Below are 24706 nucleotides of genomic sequence, written 5' to 3'. Positions count from 1 at the left end.
TTGGGGGATATCACCACAGGTTCTTCTTTACCTCAGCTTTTAAAATGTATTTCTAGGAAAAGCCATTTTTAAACAAAGGGGCCCACAACTAAAAGTGTTTGGAAATCAATAGATTTGGTGATTTCTTAATCCCTTTCCAGCTCTAACATTCTAAAAATTTGTGAATGTAGTGAAACATCCTTTCTAGGGTGGTGGAAACTATGACCACGTCCCTGGCAGTACATTTGTCAGGCTGGCAGCCTTTAACTATATCCAGGGAGCCCACACTTCAGGGAGCAGCCATACGGGACTCTTTCAGGCTATCTGGCTAGCTCTAGCCCGTTTACTCAATTCCTATATGATTAAGGCAGGGAGAATCCTGTCACAGCTACTGGAGAAACACAATGAGGAAGCAAGATAATTGGGTGTCACAAATATTTAACTAAAGGCTCCTATATACAAAACACTGTGCTAGAGTGAATTTACACTGGTAAATATAATAGACCAAATGAGGTAGGTTGGAAACAATTGTCCTCTGAAGTCAGGCTGTCTACATTCAAATCCCAGCATCACTACTTAGTAAACTGACCTTATTCAGACTGCTTAAACTCTCAATAATAGCAAGTAAAATGGGGCAGTACCTACCTCATATGATTAGGTAACATGCAAATACCTGAAATAGACCAAGTGCTTAATAAACACTTGTTTATCCTTTTTTCTTCCTTTCCTCTTGAGAACACATGGGAGGGAGAATATTTACTAGAGAAATCTATGAAACTCCTTGATGAAAGGTGAGATTTGCATTGGGACCTTGAAGGATGAACAGGGTTTTTGTGGAGATGATGAAAAAGGATGCTCCTGGAGCAGGGAAGTGTGAGCAAAGGCACAAAGAAAGAAAAGCACAGGCATCCATGGATAGTATAAAGTGTACACATTGGGAAGGAAGGTTGAAGTGGAACAGCCTGGGGAGAAGAGGGTTTATGGTGGAGAAAGACAGCAAGGGCTGAAAGCAACCTCCTGATTTTCTTTTGGAGGTGGAGACCAAGGCTAGAGTCCACAGGAGCAAGGCTGCCAGCACTGACCTCTAGCCTCAACAGCTAGGGTCCCCAGGTCCCATCTTTTCTGCCACTGAAAGTGGAATCCCATGAGGCAGTGTTAAGGGGCTGCTGTGTAGAATGAACAAAGCTTCTCTGCAATGGAAGGCATTTCCCTGTCAGCTCAAAAACAAAAGTGGCACTACCAGAGCCTGATCACAATGGGACGGTAGAAGACTGGACTCCTTTGCACCGACATGGGTTGTGGTCCCTCTGCTGCTAATAGTCTGGTTGCCTCCAGCTTGTTTCCTCTTCTGTACAGGAAGGAAATTGGAACTGCTTGATTCCTTTCTTCTTCTTGACATACGATAAATTCCCAAATCCAAGAGGCAGAAAGCTATTCAGATATTTGGCCAACCAGTCTACAGTGCCAGAGGGTTTTGTTCCAGGTAGGTGGTAGACTAATCTCCACTCCCTTCAGTTGGAGCTGGCTGTGTACTTCTTTCTATCTTCCGAGGTCATCTGACTCCTCCCTCCCCTCCACCCCAAACTTGATTGTACTCCTATACATTCCAAGACTGTAGTTTGCCTATTTCTCATTGCTGGGGTCTCTCTCTGCTTAGGAGGCGGTACTGCAGTCCCTAGGAGTCTGCAGCATCCCACAAGAGGACTCTAACAAGAGGAGATACAACAACACATTACTGTATTTGGGTTCTAAACACCTATCTGGAGAGCTGAAATAAAGCAGCTAGACATGTTTAATAACTCAACGATGTGCCAGGATCATGAAGGACCAAAAATGATGACGTGTAAAGAATGGTTAAAGTAACTGAAGATATTTAATCTAGAGAAGAAAAGACTTGGGAAACACATGATAGCTATTTTTAAATATTTAAAAGGGCAATCACAGGGAAGAATGACTAGATTTCCTAATAATCATGGTGAAATGTATAGAAGTATACTCTTTGACTTGATATAAAGGAAGATTTTTTTTAAAACATGACTGCCTAGGAGTGTTCGAGTAAGGTCAGACGACCAGTGATTGGGAATATTTCATAAGCGGGAGCAAGTAAGATCTGAGCCACTGTTCTACTGGTAGGGCGTTTGTGGTGTTCCTCAGTTAAAGAAGTACTATAAGCCGCTTCAATCCAATAAATTACTGTCACCCCTCATGGGCCTGTGTGTTGGTTACTTTGAAGAGGAAGTTGAGAAGGCAGTAATACTGGATCCTGGAATATAGTCAGACAGGAGCCTTCATACAGATACCCTTTCCAGTTCTCCAAACACCCACTCACGTGTGGTCTCAAAAACACCCAGTACCTTTACTCAGCTTTACCCACTTCACAATATGCTCAATATGAGCAATTTGACTCCCAAGCCTAGGTCAGGCCTGAGTGTTTCTCATGAGCCATAGTTTTAGGTGGAGGAGCCTTGAGAGTTTGTGGAGGGAGAGCCCCCCTGCCCGCAGGGGCCTGTGATGACAGAGTCTGTGGAAGGAGAGGTATCTAAGGAGTCCTGGCAAGGCAGGTCTAAAGGTCCAGGTCTGGCAGCGTCACTATCCAGGAAGACCCCAGTTCCTATGGCCCTGTGGTTGGGGGCCATTTGTTCCTGGCAGATTTCATTCCAAAGGTCCTGTGTGGACCACGACTAGGGACTGGGCAGAAGGCGATGGCTAGTTGGAGGGAAGCCGGGCCCTTTGATAGGGGAGGACGGCTGGAACATAGCAGTGAAGTGGGCTCGGCTTTCAAGCTGCATACGGTGGCCCAGTGGTGAGGTGAGTCCACGGACAAAATGGATCCGAACCAGCCCTGACTGTCCCCCAGATACCAGCCATCCATAGGAATCCAGGTTTGGGCTGAAGCGGACCTGTGCAGAGAACAGAAAACAAAAGAGAGATGCTCACAGTTGGTGCTTTAGGGTGAGTCGTAGCTGTAACAGGAGGAAAAAAAAAAGGGCCACAATCTGAAAGGATAAGACCACGATGGGGTGAGAGAGGTAGAAATGAGGAATGTCTATCATGCTTTGCAGAATGAGGTCGCCAGAGCTGTTTTCCCTTCTCAGCTGTCTCTGTTATGTGTTCATTGCCCATTTCACTGATATGTCCAGAGTTGGGAGGAAACGAGAGTGAAGAAATGTGGAGATGAGACCAGGCTTTTACCTTGTGGATAGCCTCCAGCTGCAGCCTGTCCAGGCAGAGCTGCGAATGCCCCTCTCCTTCCTGCATGCGCAGCATTGGCTCTCTGTGGAGCAGATCGTGGAAGGAACCCTGGGGAGGGGAGTACAACAAGAGAGAGAAAGCCAGGGGCTTCTTAGTCTCGCATCTTTGGGCTACAACTCCTTAGAAAGCCCTACTATACCAGGACTAACATTTTCTACTTTTTCAAATGCCACACTCATTCTCTTGGCCTCAATTTACCAAATCTGTGTCTTGAAACAGCAAGTAGTGATGGCTGACAGTTTCAGCGTAAGTTCGAGCCTTGGGAGGGTTGGGGGCCTCCGATGAAGCAGAACGGTCTCGACCTTCAGGGCTGTCCTGATATGGCATCAGATCTGCTTTATATATAGGCTAGAAAGGAGACCCTGACATTAGGTTCCATAATACTGAAGACGGAATAAAAGTAAAAGAGAAAATTGATTTTGGGTAGAGACTTAAAAGATGGAAGAAGGTCGTATGTTTGAACATATGCTCAGATGCACTAAGGTAGAGAAGATTGTGTACAACTCTGTGCTGAGATTTCCAGGGACCAGGCACCTGGGTGGCTGAGTCGGTTAAGCATCTGACTTCAGCTCAGGTCATGATCTCACGGCTTGTGAGTTCGAGCCCCGCGTCAGGCTCTGTGCTGACAGCTCAGAGATTGGAGTCTGCTTCAGATTCTGTGTCTCTCCCTCTCCCTCCCCCCGCCTCTCAAAAATAAACATTAAAAAAGACTTCCAGAGACAATTTCAGGTCTGGGAGACCTCATACAAATTTGTACCCTATTGTTAATTTATAGTTCTAATTTAGGAGATCACGTGGATTAGGACCCAACAGATGGTGCTGCCATTAAATATTCATATACGTACGAATCTTCGCTCTACAGGTCGCTTGACATTTATTGGGTTCAGTGCCATATCTGGCAATATAGCTGCAATGAGCTCCCCGGATATATCTCCCGCGGCTATTGTCCCAAGCCAGTCGGATCCTGAAAGACTCTAATAAGAAGAGACAGATGTCTTTCATTCATTCATTCACTCATTGTTTCAGTTCTGTGAACTGGTAACAACTGCACACAGTCTGAGGTGGGCACACACACACATACAAATGAGCTTATGCATAACCCTTATCCCTGATGATACAGTTACCATACATCTCTCTTTTTCTATCCAAAACTACTGCCTCTTCCTGACCACCAGCAGGTGAGTAAAGTAATCGTTTTCCTGTGTAATGAAGACGGGGGCTCACCCAGACAGTGCCTTTTCGAGGAGCAGTGAAATAGGCCTTGAAACCAAGGTAACCAGCATCAATATAATGAATTCCACAGAGTCCATAACTGTAAGAGGAAGAAAAAAACACTTTCCTTTTTCCAAGATTGGATTAATTTCCCTTCCCCAGTTCCTTCCAGAATGCAGACTACCTCAGTGTTTCCTTCAGTGCCCAACTCTGAACTCCCCTCTCCCCACAACAACCTGGCACACTTTGCACCCCAACCCTTAGGGCCTGTCCCAGAGCCCCTATGTGTATCCTGCCGTACGAGGCATAGCAGTTGTCCTGAGCCACAGTGACACCATTGTAGGGGAGCAGCCAGGCCAGCTCTGTACTCAAGAAGCGCTTGATAGAGTTTATGGGTTCATAAGGTCGTCGAAGGTCCCAGAATTTGATTTTGCGGTCACTTCCCGCAGAGACGAGGAAATGACTGTTGAAAGAGGGGAGAAAAGGGAGCAGATCAAATCTGAGCAAGGCTGGGAGCATCAGCCTGCCCAGGCTTCACCTCCCACACCACAGCTCTCCTGTCCCGTACCTGTTAGCTTTGCACCACTGAAGGGCACGCACAGCCTGGTCATGGGCTAGGAAACACTGGAAAGGGTAGAGTTTCAAGGAGCCGTCAGAGAGCCGTATCCGCTGCAGGGGTGAGCTGGTGGGAAGGTTCCAGAAAACCACCATGCCTGAGGTAGGGATAGAATGTGTAGATAATAAAGGCAAGTTCTCCCTTCTTTGCTCTAATGTTTTCCTCTGGGTTCCTAGGACCTTTGCCTTTTACCCTCAGATGTGACCCCCTTATGAGAGGATATGTGGATCATGATGATCTAGGCAACATTCCCTCCGTGATATCTTAGCTCCAACTCTCATCAACAAAAAAATAATAGCTTAGTGTGGCACTTGCAGTTGACAGCTGGACTGAATACACCAGTAGCCTGGACTCCCTACTAAATAAAAGCAAAAGGCTTTTTAAAAGGCATAAACCCTCTAGGACAAGGGTTGACGAACTACAGCCCTTGGGCCAAATACAGCCTGCTGCCTGCTTTGGTAAATAAAGTCTGACTGGAACATGGTCACACCCATTCGTTTACCTCATGTATGGCTGCCTTCAGTTTTCAATGGCAGAGTTGAGCAGTTCCAACAATGGTCAAACAGCCCACAAGACATAAAATATTCACTATCTGGACCTTTAGAGAAATGTCTGCCAACTCTGCTCTAAGACAAAGAGAACAGGCAAGGAGCCAAAAGCAACAAGATGTGGAGAAACAGAAAACAAACGAAGAAATAGAAACGAACTCTGCTGACCCAAAAAGCTGCCCCTGACCGGGCTGGCGGAGGAGGAGGTAATCAAAAGTAGAACTCTGATAAAAAGAAAAGAAATTAAGGAACAGTAAGAATTTAATCAACAAAAGCTGGGGAAAATATTTGTAGCTAAAAACTCAGGAAACGTAGCACCTCTGAGCCTTTTTTGAAAAAGGTCATTGGCAGGGGCACCTGGGTGGCTCGGTTAAGCGTCCGGCTTCGGCTCAGGTCATGATCTTACGATCCGTGAGTTCGAGCCCTGCGTCGGGCTCTGTGCTGACAGCTCAGAGCCTGGAGCCTGTTTCAGATTCTGTGTCTCCCTCTCTCTCTGCCCCTCCCCTGTTCATGCTCTGTCTCTCCCTGTCTCAAAAATAAATAAACGTTAAAAAAAAAAATTAAAAAAAAAAGAAAAAGCTCATTGGCCGTGAACTCCAGCTGAGCCGTATCAGTAATTTGGCAACAACGGCAGCCTGAGGTGAACGGACGGTGGACACACATGATCATTTCAATACAGAATTAAGGTTAAATAACTGGGAATCAAGACAGCAAAACAGCATCAACAATGACAGCATGCAAATGATGAAAAATCACAGTACCAAAAGAAACACTGAGAAGACTGAGAGGGCCAGCAAGAAGCGTGAGAGTGCTAATTTCCTGACCTCTGTAGGCTGAGGCTACTGATGAGGTCTGACCATGAAATTGTCACCTGATAACTCCAACTACTGGACTGCTCTTTATCATTCTTTCCCCCTCTTTTTAACCTCAAGAAGATCCGAAGGAATGGATGTCTCTGTGGTGAAGGAACATTTATGGGAAGCTTAGCCCATCTTTCAGTTTCCAGTCTTTTTCTTTTATAAAATTAAAGTGTAATTAAATTTCATACATTTTCATTTAAAATAGCTTATAAAGGGGCGCCTGGCTGGCTCAGGGGGTAAAGTGTGCGACTCTTGCTCTCAGGGTTGTGAGTCTGAGCCCCACACTGGGTGTGGAGATTACTTAAAAACAAAATCTTTAAAACAGCTTATATAGGGGGCGCCTGGGTGGCTCAGTCGGTTAAGCGTCCGGCTTCAGCTCAGGTCATTATCTCATGGTTCATGAGCTCAAGACCCACACTGGGATCTCTGCTGTCAGCATGGAGTCCACTTCAGATCCTGTCTCCCTCTCTCTGCCCCTCTGCCACTTGTGCTCTCTTTCTTTGTCTCTCAAATATAAAAAACATTAAAAAATATTTTTAAAATACATAGAATGATCCCACGGTCATAGAATTCTTTCTCTCGCCATCTGATCTTTTTATCTTTATATACGCATACAGAACTCCATGAAATGATGTTCACCGACTCTTAATTATGGTTTTTTGAAAAGATTTCTAGTGACTTTCTTCTTCCTTCTTTGTATTTTTTTTACATTGCTTGAACATAATGCCCAACACTGAACCAAAAAAGAAACAACCAAAAAACAATAAGCATATATAAACTTTAAATAGCAACATCCCCTTATGTTTTGTTTTGTTTTGTTACCATTATAGTAGCCAGCAGCCAGGTGGTGGTGGGGCCGGGTGGGCATCCAGGCCAGGCTAAGGCACTGACCACACTCAGAGGGGTCCGAAGCTTGCATAGACCCCACCTGAAGGGTCGCCACACATTGTACCTGCAGAGACAGAAGAGCCGGGCCTAGGGTTAGGAATACCTACCATTTGCCACAAAGGCTCAAATCAGTGTTTAATCCAGCAGGATAGGGGTTTTTCAGTGGCAGAAGGAGACTCACTGTGGAATCAGTAAGGGAGGCTCGAGAAGATGGAGCCTTGGCTAAGGTAGCAGATTCCTCACTCACCTTATAGATGGCAGGCTTCACTGCATCTGTGAGGGAAGAAGAGCGATGCTCTGAGAACAGAGGACTGAAGTCCTGATCTGCCTTGCTCTTACATCAGCACCCCTAATCTGACGATGACCTTCCCTTATGCTCATCTCTCCACCAGCACATTGATGAATCTACCTCTACCTGGCCCCATCCCCTTCCCCCACCCCCTTATAGTGAGCGTGTCCTTCCTCCTATCAGAATGACTAATTGCTCCACTCTGCTCTCTCCCTACTCTCTCACCTTTTCCAGAACTTTGCTCATCTGGTTATCTTTCGTTTCTCCTGAGCGATCTGCTTTCTCTCCCTAATGGATCATTCTCATATGCATACGTAAACATGCACCATAGTCTCCTAACTCAATAAAACAAACACACAAACAAAACCTTTCCTTTACCCCTTATTCACCTCCAGCCACCACCCTCATCTATGTATTCCTCTTCACGGCCAACCTACTTGAAAGAATCGTCTACGCATCTGTCTTCACTTCCTCACTGCCTATTCCCTCCTCAGCCCCCTCCTCCAAACCACCAAGTATGGCATTTCTCGGGGCTCAAAACTGGGTGCCCTCTTCTTTAAATACTCGGGACAGTTGAAAATCAAGTTTGACAAATAGGAGATGTCTTTCCCTAACCCCTTCCTCTTCTTGCTCATCTTCAGCTCTATATTCTCTCCCTCTCTTCCCAATGAAGAGAGGGTGTTTATGTGTACACGGAGAGGCACACATAAACATGTGAAGAAAGGAGAGGTGAGTATGGGACTGAGGGAAGGAGAAGAGTGTGGCAGAGGCGATCAGGGGAGATCACGCTCAGCACATAAGCTGTGGCAGCAGGAGGGGAGGGCCTGAGAGCACACAGCAGGCAAGGGGGAGAAAGGGGGTATGCTCAAAGAGCCCAGTGAGAAGACTGCAGGAGAGAGTACCCCTTTTGCAGACTGCTAAAGAGACAGGTGGAAAACAAAAGGTGTGAAGTCAGAGTGGGTAGGATGCCGAGTAAGGCTTGGTCCTAGAGGCTGGGCCAGGAGGGGCTTCAGGGGAGATGGACAGACCCTGCTGCAGCAGCACCACCCCCTCGCCTGCTGCACTACTCACCTGGGGGCTGTTGAGCCAGCAGAGCCTCTGGATGGGGCAGACTGAACAGCAGCACCTTCCCATCTGAGCAGGCAAGAGCCAAGAGGCCCAATCGGGGCAGAAGAGGAGCCTAGAGGGGGAGACCAGATCTGTGCTGAGGCTTGCTGCCTTCAGAGCCTCTCAGAAAACTTTTGAGGTTTTGGCCCCTGGAAACGATATGGGGTTGCCGGGAAAACTCCATCCACCGCTCTCTGTCTCCTCTGAGAACTCGCAGGGCCTCTCTGCTCTGACTCTGAGTCCTAGAGCATACCACAACCAACAGGGAGGTACCTTCCGAGGGGTGCCTGGAAGTTCCCATGCTCCACTGGGGCAGAACTTGAGGTCCCAGATGCAGCCATGGTCACAAGCAATCCCATAGACAAAGTGGGCCCTGTTGCCAGGACTGAGGAGAGAAAGCATATGGGGAGAATGGGTAGGGAGAAGGGGCCTAGGGCTGCCAGAGCCTATGCTCTGCCCCATCTCCACCCAATCCAAGCGCCCCAGCGCCCCTGCCCAGCCCCATCCTTCTCCTCAACCACCCTCCCACAGCAGCATTCCAGCCCCACCTCACCAGCTTTCTTGCTGCAAGGTCCCGAGGCCCCAGAGTTGGAGCAGCCCGGGACCCGAATGAAGCTGGCTCAGTGCGTGTGTCTCATTCATGTCAGGGCTGGAGAAGAGGGCCACATACTGCGAAGCTGATGCCCCCTCTGGCACTGGGCACCAATCCAGAGCCCAGAGGGGTCCCCCTGTGAAGAAGGACACATCCCAGCGCTCTGGGTGTGCTGTGATCGAGCTAAATCTAGAGAAAAGTCAAAGATGGGATGAAGAAAGGAATGAATAAAAGGTAATAAGGACTTCATTAGGTGAATGGATAAGCATCCAAACAATGGAATATTACATGGCACTAAAAATAAATGAGCTATCAAACAATGAAAAGGCATGGAGGAACCTTAAATGCACGTTTAAGTGAAAGAAACCCACCTGAAAAAGGCTACACGCTGTATGAACCCAACTATGTAGCATTTTGGAAAAGGCAAAACTATACAGTCAAAAGATCAGTGATAGCCAGGGATTAGAGGGGAGGATGAGTAGCTAGAACACATAGGATTTTTAGGGCAGCAAAACTACTCTGTATGATCCCATCATGACAGAGACATGTCATTATACATTTGTCCAAACCCAAAGAATGTACAACACCAAGAGTGAACCCTGACGTACACTATGGACTTTGAGTGATGATGTGTCAATGTAGGCTCATTCATCGTAACAAATGTACCCTCTGGTGGGGGATGTTGATAATGGGGCAGCTGTGCATGTATGGGGGCAGGGGAGTATATGGGAGATCTCTGCACCTTCCTCTCAACTTTGAACCTAAAACTGCTCCAAAAAATTAAGCCTTTAAAAAAAAAAAAAAAAAAAGGTAATGAGGACAGAATGGGAGCTCCACCTGGAGCTGGTATGAACTAGCTTAAGCAAGGGCCAGAATATCAAGAACATTCTACAGGTGACAATAGTCCTTAGCCACCATCTGTATCTTCCTCCTTTCCTTCCAAAGCTTGTCTAGCTCTAGTTCACCTTCAAAGATGACAGGCTGTGCATTCTGGTTTACCACAGGGCTCTCCAGGGCCAGTGTGCCCAGGTCTATCTGAGTAGATGTGACCTTGTAAACGGGTTTGACCTTCCATCTCCGTAGCTGCCCTCAGTCTGGCCAGCAGTGATGAGCACTGCAAACTACCTGGGTTGACCAGGTCTAGCAAGGCCTCCCACCCTGGGACCAACTGGAACAGCATCAGGGGAAGAAGAGGGTCAATATGTCATCCCTTTCAACATTCATTTGTCCTGTTTCTATCTCCTAGAACCAGAAAGAGATGCAATCTTCACCTGTTTATTCGGTAGAGTGTGCCATCTTCAGGAAGTCCTTCACGCTGTACAGAGAACAGTGGAGACTTCTCCTGCTGGGGCAGGTAGGGCGCCGCCTCACTGGGGGCAGGCAAAGGAAAGAGCATGAATGTGGAAGACTTTCACCCACCCCAGGATTTCCTGTCCCTCTTCTGATCCCAGGAGTGTCACCCCCTCCTCGGCTTCAGAATGTCTAACTTACAGTTCAGACAACAAGTGCCACTTCCAGGCTAACGGAATCCACTCTGCAAACTCCCAGTACGAGTGCTTCTGTTCTCGGCTGGAGGGACAGAAGCAGCGTTAGTGAAGGAGGAGAGAAATTCTTGGGCAGCTCTGTCCAGTAACCTGTGTGCAGTGATGGGAGGGATCTATTATGTGTGCTGTCCAACGGATACATTAGCCGCTAGCTGTAAGTGGCTATTGAAATGTGGCTAGTGCAGCTGTGAAACTAGACTTTTCATTTCATTTTAATTAATTTGAAATTACATTTAAATGGCCACACACACAGCTAGTGGCTTATGTCAGACAGCACGGCTCTGGAGCTCTTGCCTTTAGAGCGGTACCTTTTAGTTATGAATGTCTTCAGTGTCCTGCCCTGTGAGTGCCTTCCCTCTTTCCCATGGCCCCACTTCTAGAAGGTCCTCTGCACGCCAACACCACCCCCGCATCCCCAGCCCCCTCCTCAAGCCTCACAGGTCCTTGGTGAGATGGAGGCACTTCCAAACTGGAGCCATGATGTGATTTGGTAAGCCATTGGGAGCCATTCCCCGGCAGTGTGGCTTCTGTTTCTGAGGATCAAATGGAAAAAAAAAACATAAGCGAGAGAACTTTACAGACTGGAGAAAGTCCCCGGAAGACAGCTTTCCCAGCTTTTACTTTTCTTGGTACTACCTCCTCTCTAGCCTCTGACCTGTCAGTGTCTTAAAAGATTGATGTTTCCACCATTACTAGGACTTCACCTTCTGCAAAACCTGTTATGTATTTTCTTATTTATTTTTTTGAAGTTTATTTATTTTGGGGGGGGGGGGGAGACAGCATGCACCAGTGTACACGAGGGAGGGGCACAGAGAGAGGGAGAGAGAGAAAATCCCAAGCAGGCTCTGTGCTATCAGCGCGGAGCCCAACCCCACAAACCGTGAGATCGTGACTGGAGCCGAAATCAAGAATTAGGACATTCAACCAACTGAGCCACCCAGGTTCCTGGAACCTGTTACGTATTTTCTGTTCACCTTCCTCAGCGTCTCAATGGCATTTGGTTCAGAGGACTCACATTCGCTTCCTCAAACTCCTGCCCTATGGGATAGTGTCTCCTTGTTCCTTCCTGCCTCTCTAATATTCCTCTGCAGGCTCTCCCTCCTCTGACAGGTTTAGTTGATGATGGTATTTCCCCGAGTCCCTCTGTCTTCTCCTCAACCCTCCCTGCACACACTCCAGGTAATCTCACCCCATGCCCATAGCTTTGACTTCCATCATTATGCCTGATTATCAAGTTTATATCTTAGAAAATGTAAGCTTTACTCAGTTTCAGCTTCTCTACAAATTCTAGACTTTTACAGTGATCCCAAGCCATATTACCGAGCGTAAAGCAAAAGGAAAAATCAGTAATACAGTTCCTGTCTTTATTTAAAACCTTGATATTTTTCTTCATCATAAATCTGTTGCATCAATTTTTATTTTTTATTTTTTTTTTATTAAAAAAAATTTATTTTAATGTTCTTATTTATTTTTGAGACAGAGCATGAGCAGGGGAGGGGGAGAGAGAGAAGGAAACACAGAATCCGAAGCAGGCTCCAGGGTCTGAGCTGTCAGCACAGAGCCCGACGCGGGGCTTGAACTCACAGACTGTGAGATCATGACCTGAGCTGAAGTCGGACACTTAACCGACTGAGCCACCCAGGCACCCCTCAATTTTTATTTTTTAAAATGTTGCATCAAAATACTTTTCTTGATTACTGAGGGTTTGGGACTCCCTTAAATGTTGCACTTGAGACAAGGCAGGCACTGATCCCAAATACATGACTGGCTACCAGACATCTCTAGTAGGATGGCCCATGGCCCACAGGCCAATTCAACATGTCAGAAAGTGAGTTCATCATGGGGGGTTATATGTAAATATGAATCACAATTCCACTCCTGAAATCATTATTATACTATATGTTAACTAACTTGGATTTAAATAAAATTTAAAAATTAAGGGATGCCTGGGTGGCTCAGTTGGTTGGGCATCCGACTTTTGGTTTTGGCTCAGGTCATGATCTCACAGTTCATGGGTTCAAGCCCCGTGTTGGGCTCTGTGCTGGCAGTGTGGAGCCTGCTTAGGATTCTGTCTCTCTCCTCTTTCATTGCCCCTCCCCCAACTCGCGCTCGCTCTTTCTCTCTCTCTCTCTTAAAATAAATTTTGAAAACTTAAAAAAATAAATTTCAAAAGAAAAGGAAGTGAGCTCATCGCCTCACTGCTCACCCACCCCCCTCCCCCACCCCCACTGCTCCTCTGTCCTGAAGTCCAGCACAAGAAAGCACCATCTAAGTTAGAAACTCCTACTCCTTCCTTTCCTGTGACTGCCAAGTGCTGTTAACTGTCTCAAACGTCTCTTGCATCCGTCCCCCACCTTCGCTTGCTTCATGGCTTGATTCAGACGCTCCCTATTACTACCTGGATACCTGAAGCTGTCTTCTAATTGTCCACTGCTGACTGACCTATTGTCCTAACTAATTATATTTCTACTTAAAAACCTTTGTTGTATAGAGTTTCTGTGTGTCATGATGAAAACGTTTGGGAAATGGGTGGTGGTGATGGCTGCACAACACCAAGGACACGCTAACACCACTCAATCGTACATTTTTAAATGGCAAATTTTATGTGGTATATTTTACCACAATTCAACAAACGTACAAACACCTGTGTTGGCTCCCTCCAGTGGTCGTCCGGCCATCCTCCCGAGTTTGATCCCAGCGCTCTCCCCTAGACCCTCCGAGGTCCCGCTGGGCACTTCTGCACCCTTGGGAACTTGCTGAGAGCTCTCAATAGCCCTGCCTGCTCTAGTGTCCTGTCCCGGGAATTTCTGGGAAAAACAATCCCTCTGGCAAACTGCCACTCACCTCTCAAGACCTAGCCCAACCGTCACTTCTCTGGGAAGCCTGAGTAGTTCACTACCTTCCTCTACACGCCCAAAGCACTGTGTTCAGTCCCGGTGAAGCACCTATCACACTGTGGACTTAGGCAGAATGCTGTTGCAGTCACATGTGTTTCCTAGTGCAGAGTAGATGCTCGGTATCTGAATGAGTAATCTCCTGTACTTACACCCGCAGCCCCCCCGCGCCCCACCTGTTTTTGAGGGTGTCCCTTTCTTCCTTCACCTATTTTGGCCATCAGTTACTAGGCACCCTGCAGACCCCCTAATAATCCTCCTATTTCCCTACTTTCTTATTCATTCAGTTACCCCGGAAGTGGATCCTCGTGGGGTGCTCCGAGGCACCGCAGGCTCGGGGTCAGATGAGATCTCGCTTGGAGCCTCGCTTTCATTTCCATCTTCAGCCTCAACCTGGAGAACAAAGTCTTCATCCCGTGCAGTGTTATTCTCTTCTTCTCCACCTTGACAGGCTGCCTGTGGCTGGCTTTTATTTGGTTGGGCAGGGCTGCTCACTTTGGGGCTCTCAGGACGGGGCACTGGAGCAGGCAGGGTTGTTGAGAGCTCTTCAGCCAGTTCCTGAAGGTACAGAAGTGCCCTGTGGCACAGAGCAGAGTCAGAGCCATACTCACAGACACTTAACTGAGAGCCCCTTTTCCAGATACTTAGCTGATTCTTATCTCACTGGATCCTCCCAAGGACCCCTGCAAAGCAGCTATTAATTTTCCCTTCCCCTTTGATAAAGACCCAGAGATCCAGGGAAGTTATGGACTTGGCCAAGATAAGACTCAGATCATGTTTGTGGAATGTGAACCCAGATCTGCCAACTCTAAGTCCAAAAGCACTTTCACTCTACCACAGAGATCAGTAAGAGCCAAGGGAAGAATGGAAGGACACAGAGAGACTGATATATACTGGGCGGTAAAATTGCAACGAAGACCTGGAGGAAACTGAAAAAGGTGACAGGATACAAGGCACAAAAAGCAACCTCCTAGACAGACAAACTTAGCAACAGGTAAAAGTTGCTGCGGTAAGAGCTAGAAGATGGCTCAAGTCCCCAGAACCCAGACGTTACCCCTGCTTACCTGACGCCTCACCACAGCCTCTCAGCTCTCCAACATCTGTCCCACCCTGATTCCCTTCACCCCGACCCCCCCTCCACCGAGCTGCGCCCCACAATCCTTACACTTGGGCAGCCCTTCGGCGGGGTCGTTCCCCAGGAGGGGTCTCAAAGTCCTCAGGGGGCCTCTTTGGAGGTGGAGACTCTGGCTGATCTAGGTCTTTGGACAACTTCAGCAGTAGCAGCTCTGCCTTGGACCTTCGACCTCGTTTCTTAGGCATGGGGGCAGATAGAGGGCTGGATTGATCTAAGAGACCAGGAACCAGAGGGGCTGACGGAGGATTAGGTTGTTGGGGCCTTTTGGGGCCTTTCCGTGTCCTACCACCTCTCTTCCGGCCAGGCTTTGAGGCCCTAGGTTTTGAGACCTTTGACATCTCTGAAGAAAGATCTGTAGAGAAGAATATGGGTCTGTGAGACGGGACCAGAGCTCAAATCTCTTTGGCAGAGATTATACCATACCCAGGTTGGTAAGATCCTGTGAGCTCACCCTGCTCTCTGTCATCTGAAGCTAAACATGGGGAGATTAAAAGATTAAAGGACAAGGTACATACCTTGCTGTTCAAGTCTGGAGAAGCTTTCTTGTTCTGGAGGGAGCCTGCTCTCATCAAGAGAATCCTCAAATCCAGGCAAAGGTGGAGGTAAAGACATCTCTATGGAAGCCTCAGCACTGGTTATTTCTGAAGAGGCCGTGACATCAAACTGGTTTAGCACCTCTTGTCCAGGAGAGTCTACCACAGTCATGTTCCTCACGGGGCCGGCCTCCCCCAGGGCAACACAGCCGACCCCGCAGGTATCCATCAGCACCCCCTAAAATGGCTGTCCCTGCACAGAGACATATACGTGAGGAGAAGGCAAAAGCTATTTGCACTGGCTCAGATTTTTCTACTTTCCTGTCTTTTCTCTTCCCATCCCACCCACCGCCTCCCACTTCCCCAGGGGAACTATTTAACAATAATTACTAAACATCTTCTGTGTTAGGCACTATTCTAGGAATTGGGAGTATGACAATAAGCAAGACAGCTAAGGGCCCTGCTCTCATGGAACCTACACACTAGTGGACCTGGCAATGAACGGATAATAAGAAAGTTACCATTTATTTATTAAATGCTTACTATGCGCCAAGCACTATATTGCTTAGCCAATTTAAAGCTCTTACATTTTCTTGTAAGGATAATGCAGTGAATGAACAATTATCCAACTCCTTTCCCTAAAGCCCAATGAAATAAATCACCCCTTTCCCCTCAAAAAATTGAAAGAAAAAAAGAAAGAAAGAAAGAAAGAAAGAAAGAAAGAAAGAAAGAAATCACCTGTTATGAATCCAGGGAAGGGCCACAACTTCCTAAAACAGACTATAAAGAATAGTTGCCAAATACATAAAATTTAGACCGCATTGAAGGAGGATGCCCAGAGCTAATCCATGTTTGTGAATACCAGTTAAGGAACAAATTTATTTTATACGTAAGAGTTATCTAGTGGCCTGCCATCAATCTTTCACCTGAATAGGGGAGGCGGATAGCTATGAGACAATTAAGGAACATCCTACTATATTAAGAGACCTTTCCCACATTGAAGAATGGGCTAAAGGTGCTCCTGGCTGGCTCAGTAGGTAAGAGCATGTGACTCTTGCTCTCAGGGGTTGTGAGTTTGAGCCCTATGTTGGGTGTAGAGATTACTTAAGAATAAAATCTTAAAAAAAAAAAAAAAAAAGAATGAACTAAATAATTGTCACAAATCTTCATTTTTTTCAAACTCAGAAAATCAATTGTGTCACCATGGACCAAAGTAAACTGACAGAGATAAACAAAGCATTGACCACCAAACCAAAAAGCTGAGCAACACAGAACTCTGCAAGGGCCCAGTTTTTGGTTAGAATAACATACCTTTTTATGACAAAAAGGGAGAAATACCTCAAATCCCAGGAGGAACCCCCCCATAGGTCTGTACATGCCTTAAGAATAAATAATTCATTGGCCTCAGCTGAAAAGTGTGTTAATACAAAGACCATAGGAAATATACAAATTAAACTTCCCAATTGTCTCTCTTAAAGAAGCTACAGTCTAAACATATTAGAAATATATTAGAAATAGCCAATCCTCTAACTCAGGTGCTAAGGAACACTGTGCTAAAGACATAGTGTTATATCGCCAACATAAATAGAGGTCAATGAGTATCCATCTACCCTGTTCTTTAGTAAATAGCAAGCCCTGAGAGAACTACTCCATTCAAAGTTAGTAATAAAAAGGATCCACATGAAATCTATGCATAGATACTACAGAAAGAATCAAAAGGACACAAACAAATGAAAAAAGATGGAAAGTATCCTTTCAAAGAAAGCCTCCAGAAAACAGAAGAAAATTTGCAACAAAAAATGTCTGTATAATACTTAAAAAAAAAAAAAAAAAGATACTGTGGATCCAAGAAGAGATAAAAGAAGACAATGGGGAGGTGGAGACTGAGCAGTCATAAGGAAAGAAACTGAGTAAAATGGATAAGATCATCATGAAATGAAATGAAAACCAGGGGAGAAGCAAAATGTTGAAAACTGTACTGCTATAAAGAGATAAAAGTGATTAGTGAGATAATATAGATGAAAAAGAGGATGGAGGGAGTCAACACATGAATAACTGATGTTCCTAAACAAGAGAGAAGGAAAGGCGAACAGAAGTATTAAAAAAAGAAAGAAAGAAAATAAAAGAAAAGAAAAGAAAAGGGAAAAAAACCACTTAACAGAAGAAAATTTCCTGAAATAAAAAATAGAATACTTTCCTGAAATAAATGAAGACCCTGGTCTATCAATCAGAAGAGCTTAAGGTGTAAAAGGCAAGTAAAAGTCAATAAAGAATCATCAAGACCAAGAAATACTTGAGTGAAGATACTAAATTTCTCCCACAAAGAGAAAAGTAAACATCAGGTCAGCCTCAGAGTTCTCGGAAACATTTGATGCCAGCAGATCAAGAAACACAAAGAGGGTCAAGAGAATTCTTTACTTAACTGAGACATCATTCACATAAAGGCAACAGGATGGTATTCTCAATATGCAAGTCTCTAGGAATTATAGTTTTAAAAAAATCAACTTGAAGACCTACTTCAGCCAATGAAAGACAAATCAATACAAAGAACTTTCTAAGGTTTTTAAATTTTTATTTAAGTTTATTTATTTGAGAGAGAGAACACAAGTGGGGGAGAACGGCAGAGAGGGACAGAGAATCGCAAGCAGGCTCCATGCTTAGAGGCAGGGCTCAATTTCACCAACCGTGAGATCATGACCTGAGCCGAAATCAAGAGTCAAATGCTTAACCAACTGAGCTACCCAGGCAACACAACAACTTTCTCATGGAGAAGCTGTGGTATAAAGATTGCAGTAAGCATTTAACCCAGTGACACATTGAGTTTAAACAACTGTGGTAACTACCACTATAAAACAGACTCTAATTTAAAATTTTGAAAGGCCCTGCAATGTAAAAATAAGAATTTTCTGACTGTAGTAGACTAAGACAAAGAAGTATCCTGCTTTTGCTGCTAAGATCGGTAACTGGAGAAGTAAAGGGCTATTAATACCATTTAGATATTTAAAGGAACTAAAGGCAGTATACTCTGTTGCTTCCAAAATACCCAGCAGACCACAGAAACCAGAAAAAAAAATTGTTTTAAAGGCTGTACAATAAGAGATTGAAAATAAAAGAAACACAAAAAAGAAAAGAAAAAAAAAACCTACAAAGAAGATAAAGATACGTATAACAATGACCAAAAATCAATCGATTCATTTAAAAAAAAAAAAAGAATAAAGATTTGGATTGATTTTAAAAAGCCAAACTATATGCTTTGAAGGAGTGTCTAACACAGGGCCACCTGAGTGGCTCAGTCAGTCAAGCATTCAACTCTTGATTTCAGCTCAGGTCATGTTCTTGCAGTTTGTGAGCTCCAGACCCGCACTGGGGTCTGCGCTGACAGTGCGAAGACTGCTTGGGATTCTCTCTCTCTCCTTTCTCTCTGTCCCTCCCCCACTTGCTCTCTCTCTCTCTCTCTCAAAATAAATAAATAAACTTAACAAAAAAAGATGTCTAATACAAAGGAACTCAAAGAGCTGTAAGTCAAAAGATACATTAAAATATATAGGGTAAATGTAAGCACAAAGAAAATAGAGGAGTTTTGGTAATAGCAGAGTTGAGTTCAGGGGGAAAGTATTAAACGAGACAAAGAGGGAATACTTTGTCATAAAACTTCAAATTATATAAAAGATAAATGTCATGAACTGTTAGACGTCAAATGACAGCATCAAAACAAAGCAAAATCTTCAGGAAATACAAGAACTACTTCTTTTAACCATTGACAGATCAAGTAGATAAGGACAGGAAGACATGAATAAAATGATTATTTGACCTCTCTATCGGTCCTGCTTCAGCTGCACAAAACAGAATCCTCTCTAGCCAGTTCAGCTAAAAGGAATTTATTATAGGGTATTACATGGTTCACACCAGTGGTACCTAAATTGTGGTGGTCCAGGCAGCATCAACATCACTTGGAAATTTGTTAGAGTGCAGATTTCCAGTCCTATCCCAGACCTATTGAATCAGAAACTCTGGGATGGGGCCAGCACTTTGCATCTTCACAAAGCCCTTCAGATTACGAGGAGGCACCCACAAATCACGAAGCTCCTGCCACAGCTGATGGCTCCATGAATTGCCTCTGCAATGATCAGAAAGTGACCTAACTGAACAGGAAAGACCCTTCTCTGGCTCCCAGATCCAGAATCATACCACTGCCACAATCTGAACCAATAATATGTATTGCCTCCTGGCCTGGCTCTCTCCTCTCTAAACTGAAGTTCAATTCGAGTTCTTCAAGAGCACATTTAATTGGCAAGACCTAAATCATATTCAAAATTTTGGATGGAAAAAAATTCCAGGAAGTGAAATTTCTAGCTTTCCAGGCTCTCAGTGGAGGTTTTTCCTTCTCTCATGTCCCACCTACCCCATAGTAGAAAGTGGGATCAGCGTCTTGTCAATTCGTCTCCAATGCCACTTCTAGACCAAGAGTTCTCCCTGTCTTGTAAAAACTGTTCTTGAAGCTCAGAACATTCAGCTAAACCCTTGCTACTCACTTGCTGTCACACACTGGACCTTGTCATCACACAAAACCTTTTAACCTCCAAAATCACAAAGACATCCCACTATCTGATCACAACCTCCCATCTTTACAGCCAGACTGCTCAACTACAATCTATATCTATTCTCCAACCATATCAAGTCACTATCTATTGATCTCTCCAATTTCTCCCTGTGTTGGCCACATCCTATCTAGCTTAGATTCCTTTATTTGAATCAGATTCTTGTTGATATTGTGAAGTTCCTTTCTTATCTTTTTGCTCTGCAAAATTGGCAAAATTTAAGCCCTGGATGAACCAACCATCCTTCTTTTCCATGTGTGCATCTAAGGTGCCGAGTGCTACCACTTACACATTCTCTCTAGTCAGCCCCCACATTACCTCTCCCCCAATATCTGATGCCCTGGTTCTCAGCAGGTATTTTGCCTCTGATTCCCAAAACAAAACCCAGAAAGTCACTATGTGGGAAATACTTCAATGTCTGGTCAAGAAGCCTACTCTCTCCATCTGAACCCTTTATCTACTTTCTAAGCCCAACCTTCCACCTGTGTTCTAGTTCCATCACCCTACCTCCTAGGGACACTGGAATTGTTTATCCTTTTCCTTTCCATTGGCTATTGTCCAATTGGTTGCTTCCTTCCTTCATTTATTTATAAAGATTTTATTTTTAAGTAATCTCTACACCCAACATGGGGCTCAAACTCACAACCCTGAAAACAAGAGTCGCATGCCCCACTGAAACAGCCAGGTGCCTCCCCAACTGCATTTAAATGTCTGTAATTACTGGGATGCCTGGATGGCTCAGTTAGTTAAGTGTCTGACTTTGGCTCAGGTCCTGATCTCACAGTTCGTGAGTTTGAGCCCCACATTGGGCTCTGTGCTGACAGCTCAGAGCCTGGAGACTGTTTCCGATTCTGAGTCTCCCTCTCTCTCTGTCCCTACCCCACTTGCCCATGTGAACTCTCGCTCTCAAAAATAAACATTAAAAAAAGTAATGTCAAATAATTCTCATCTTAACACACATACAACTACCCTTTAACCCATATTCCTCCTCCCTCTCACAGTCAAACTTTTCAAGAGTTCTCTGCACGTGATGTTTTAATTACCCTGCTTCATTCTGACTAGGATTTTGCCTTCCAACTCATCACTGAAGCTAAAGCCTCCAATAACTGCTGTGTCAACTAATTCAGTGGACACTTCTGTTTCCTTTAACTTGATCTCTTAGCAGCACTGATGCTACTGATCACTCCTTTCTTGAAACATTGTCTTTTCTTGAGAAGCAATTCAAGTGCAATAAAGTTTCAGATCTTTACAAAATTTCCTCAGTCTTTTAGAGTTGTCTCACCCACACCCATACGCTTCTTTGTTTCTTTGCAAATGTACCTCTTTTGCCTTTCCCAAGGGATCAACTTAGTTTCCTTTCTTTTCTGAGTTGTCTTTATAATACTTTTAGTTGAAGTAGAATACTTGTAAATATGTGTAGAATATAAAGAATAACAATAAAGCACCTGTTTATCTGCCACATTACAACTTAGTTTTAATAGAAACAGTAATTCTTTCATACTCAAAATCTTTAAAATTTAAACATATATCACAATTATATAAATATAATGACAAATTAACTGACATAAAAAATGTTGAGGACCATCACAATGATTCTTGGCAAGCATTCAACTCCACCAGTGAGAACAGTGACCAGGCCTATAGGAGAAAAGCCTATAGGCTTCAGGTATGCAGTGTGCCATGAACATCAGTTTGTATGCTTTACAGAGGAAATGGGGAATGTCAGTTAACACAGGGAGCTAGTTAAATAGGTATCAGTTAAGAGAACTTCTATGTATGTCTTAAAGAATTTCCACATCAGTGCACAAATACATATCTCATTCTTCTTAGATACTATCCAGTGTTCCATAGAATTATAGTTCATTCGGATATTCCCCATTTGATGCACAACTGAATCACAACACTATTACAGACAATACTGCAATAAATATCTAAGTACAGATCTCTTCGTTAATGAGAAATTATTTTCCAGAATAATGATATGAAGTGGAATTATTGTACTGGATTAAAGGATATACACATTTCAAAATTTAATAGATACTGCAAACAGCTCACCAAAACAAAAGTCAATTTGTAATCCCACTAACCATATATCAGTACCCATTTTGCCACACCCTTGCCAATCTGATGGATGAAAGAATTCTTCCCTATTGTATTTATTTGCATTGTCCTGATAATGATTGAGGTTAGCAACTTCTTTTTATATATTGGACATCTATTTTTTTTTTTTTTTATGAATTGCCTGTACTTATAATTTGCCCATATTTCTATAGTACAAAGCAATCTTTTCCTTATTGATCTGTGGAATTATTTATGTTGCAAATACTTTGTCTCTACTTTTAAAAAAAACTTCGTTTAGGGGCACCTGGGTGGCTCAGTTGGTGGAGCGTGAAAATCTTGATCTCAGGGGTGTGAGTTCAAGCCCCACACTGGATGTGAAGCCTACTTAAAATAAAATAAATAAAATAAAAATAAAATATATTTTTAAAATGTTTATTTATTTTTGAGAGAGACAGAGAGAACACGAGAGGTGGCAGGTTGGAGACAGAGAGACATAGAATCCAAAACAGGTTCCAGGCTCTGAGCTGCCAGCACAGAGCCCGACGTGGGCTCAAACCCACGAACCCTTAAATTATGACCTGGGGCGAAGTCGGACGCTTAACCAACTGAGCCACCCAGGTGCCCCATAAAATATTTTTTTAAAAACCTTTGTTTATAACGTTTCTTGCCAAACTGAAATTATATTTACTGAGTTAACTTTTTTCCTTTACGACTTTTCCTTTATGACTTGTTTGTGTCTTAAAAAGTCATCTCCTACCCCACTGATATAAACATACCCTATTTTATGTTCTTCTAATACTTTTTCTAGTTTTGAATCTTAAATGTAGCTCTTTAGTCCGTGTGGTATTTTCTTACGATAATAAGAAGTATGGGTATTCACTTACTCCATATGTATCTTCCCTGAAAGTTTCATAAGGATCTTGCCTGATTCACTACTGAATCCAGAACCTGGTACATGGTAAGTGCAATAATTAAACTTTGTTGATTGAATGACCACCTTCTCAAGGTGCAAAAATCCCTTCAAGAATTCATTTCTCTAGAAGGCAGCAGCAGGGTATGGTGGTTAATTTCCATTTATGATTTTATAATACAAATTCTAGACATAAGTAAAGTAAGGGATGTTTAATACATTTTGCTAGAGTTTATAAAAGTTTACATTTGCACCTCAACTTGTTTGGAATGCTGCTTCAAGGCTGCCAGGATTTCCCTAATCAAGGAAAATGATTAGTTAACACAGTTCCTCAACTATAGAATTACTTTAAACACACTGTTTGGTCTAATACCAAAGTGTTCCTATGGTACAGCTGGTGGTATATGCAAGATTATTTTAAATGATACAAAAATGAGTTTTATTTTGATTGTGTTTTTAACTTGTATAAAAAACTCTAGTCCATGAAACCCATGGTTTCATCTTTCTTGCTTAGATTCAGACTAAAGCACTTAAATTTTAAAAATAAGCCAATTTTTAAAAACTACTAAGAAAACAATACATTTGATAAGAAGGGATGGCAAAAAGTAACCAAGGCACAGGAATGGCTGAAGTGTGTGTAACGATATGCCACTAGGGCGAAGAGGCTTCGCCAAACACTACACCTCTCTAACAAAGTGAGTTACTAGGGTGGGGCTGAAGTCGCCACCTCTGCCTTCGCCAGCAGTCAGGCAACTTGCTGCGGGATAAAAGGACTAGGAGGGAAACATAACTGGCCCTTGGCTGCGCCAATGGGGTTGCAGCGCGCGGGGCACAACCCCGGGGTTAAAAGAGCCTCATCGAGGAAAATGAGACACAGCCAAATGAGAATGACCCGCTACCACTCTAGGGGTGACCGTCTGCCCTTCCTCAGTCATGGGCGTGAAGGCAGCTTCCATCCCTAGCCTGGGCTGGGGGCGAGCCCTGAGTTTTCTGAGGCCGAGGACTACTGTAGGTTTGCTGAGTCCGAGGAATGCAATGTTAGCAACGACGCGGCCAGAGCACAGGATGCCGTGTTACCCGCACCGCGTCGAGAAAGAAGGCAAGAGCCATGGTTAGCAGGGATAAGGGATGTCCGGTTGCACTACAGGGAAGGAGGTGGGGAGCGTGATGGTTTCTGCAGCAGCGCGGGGGCTGGAAATCGCGATGCTGTGCAGAGGGAAGAGAGGAGCCGGGAGCTGGTTCCCATTATCTTAGTGCTATGGGAAAAGGAGGAGGAGGAGGAATCGTGGGGCCCCCGCACACCCCGCTGCGGTACACTCACCCTCACCAAAGTCCTTCCGGAAGTCCAAGTTCGAAGATGGCGCCGCCTGTCTGGTCGCGGTTTTATGACGAAATCTGGTAGCTACTCTTTATTGTCCCCCCCCTTCCCCTCCCCCTCCCCCCGCCTCCGCCCCTCCGGCCGCCAGTGCACAAGGTAAACACGTGAGTTTGGTGGGGACTTTGTGCCCGAAGACGTTTTCTCAGACTATGTATTCCACAATGCAGTGCGGCGAGAGTCCCGCGCCCTTTCGGAGCGGTTGAAGCTCCTGGGCTTTAGCCGCGCAGGGGACGCTGCGTGGCCTTCTGGGAATTGCAGTGTCAAGAAAGGAAGATTGACGCCTGCGCGGTGATGGTCGTCGCGCCCCGCG

At 44.6% G+C, this 24706-nt stretch overlaps 1 protein-coding gene across 1 annotated transcript; it reads right to left on the bottom strand.

Moving 5' to 3' along the window:
* Positions 1-1833: 1833 nt before the first annotated feature.
* GTF3C2 (general transcription factor IIIC subunit 2) lies at positions 1834-24468 on the bottom strand. Its single transcript, XM_019449162.2, has 19 exons — positions 24340-24468; positions 15432-15702; positions 14947-15268; positions 14073-14358; positions 11326-11420; positions 10835-10912; positions 10615-10713; positions 9305-9532; positions 9025-9136; positions 8716-8824; positions 7603-7628; positions 7290-7419; positions 5012-5156; positions 4745-4906; positions 4456-4543; positions 4077-4205; positions 3430-3579; positions 3172-3279; positions 1834-2879 (listed from the first exon to the last, which is right to left on the bottom strand). The coding sequence occupies exons 2-19, from the start codon at positions 15676-15678 to the stop codon at positions 2661-2663; spliced, it is 2733 nt and encodes a 910-aa protein (XP_019304707.1). The 5' UTR covers positions 15679-15702; positions 24340-24468; the 3' UTR covers positions 1834-2660.
* Positions 24469-24706: the final 238 nt, after the last annotated feature.

Source organism: Panthera pardus, unplaced genomic scaffold (assembly GCF_024362965.1).
Source record: "Panthera pardus isolate Hobbes unplaced genomic scaffold, ASM2436296v1 HiC_scaffold_26, whole genome shotgun sequence".
Lineage (NCBI taxonomy): Eukaryota > Metazoa > Chordata > Mammalia > Carnivora > Felidae > Panthera > Panthera pardus.
Note: the sequence above shows the minus strand (reverse complement) of the source record. Positions and strands in the feature narration are given on the sequence as shown.

Excerpts from the sequence above, each read along its gene's own strand:
- GTF3C2 (XM_019449162.2), bottom strand. The coding sequence starts at position 15,678 with ATGGATACCTGCGGGGTCGGCTGTGTTGCCCTGGGGGAGGCCGGCCCC. Across the intron at positions 14,359-14,946 it reads CGCCGAAGGGCTGCCCAAGT|GGCACTTCTGTACCTTCAGG; the intron begins GTAAGGATTGTG and ends TCTGTGCCACAG. Across the intron at positions 4,907-5,011 it reads CAGTGGTGCAAAGCTAACAG|TCATTTCCTCGTCTCTGCGG; the intron begins GTACGGGACAGG and ends CTCTTTCAACAG.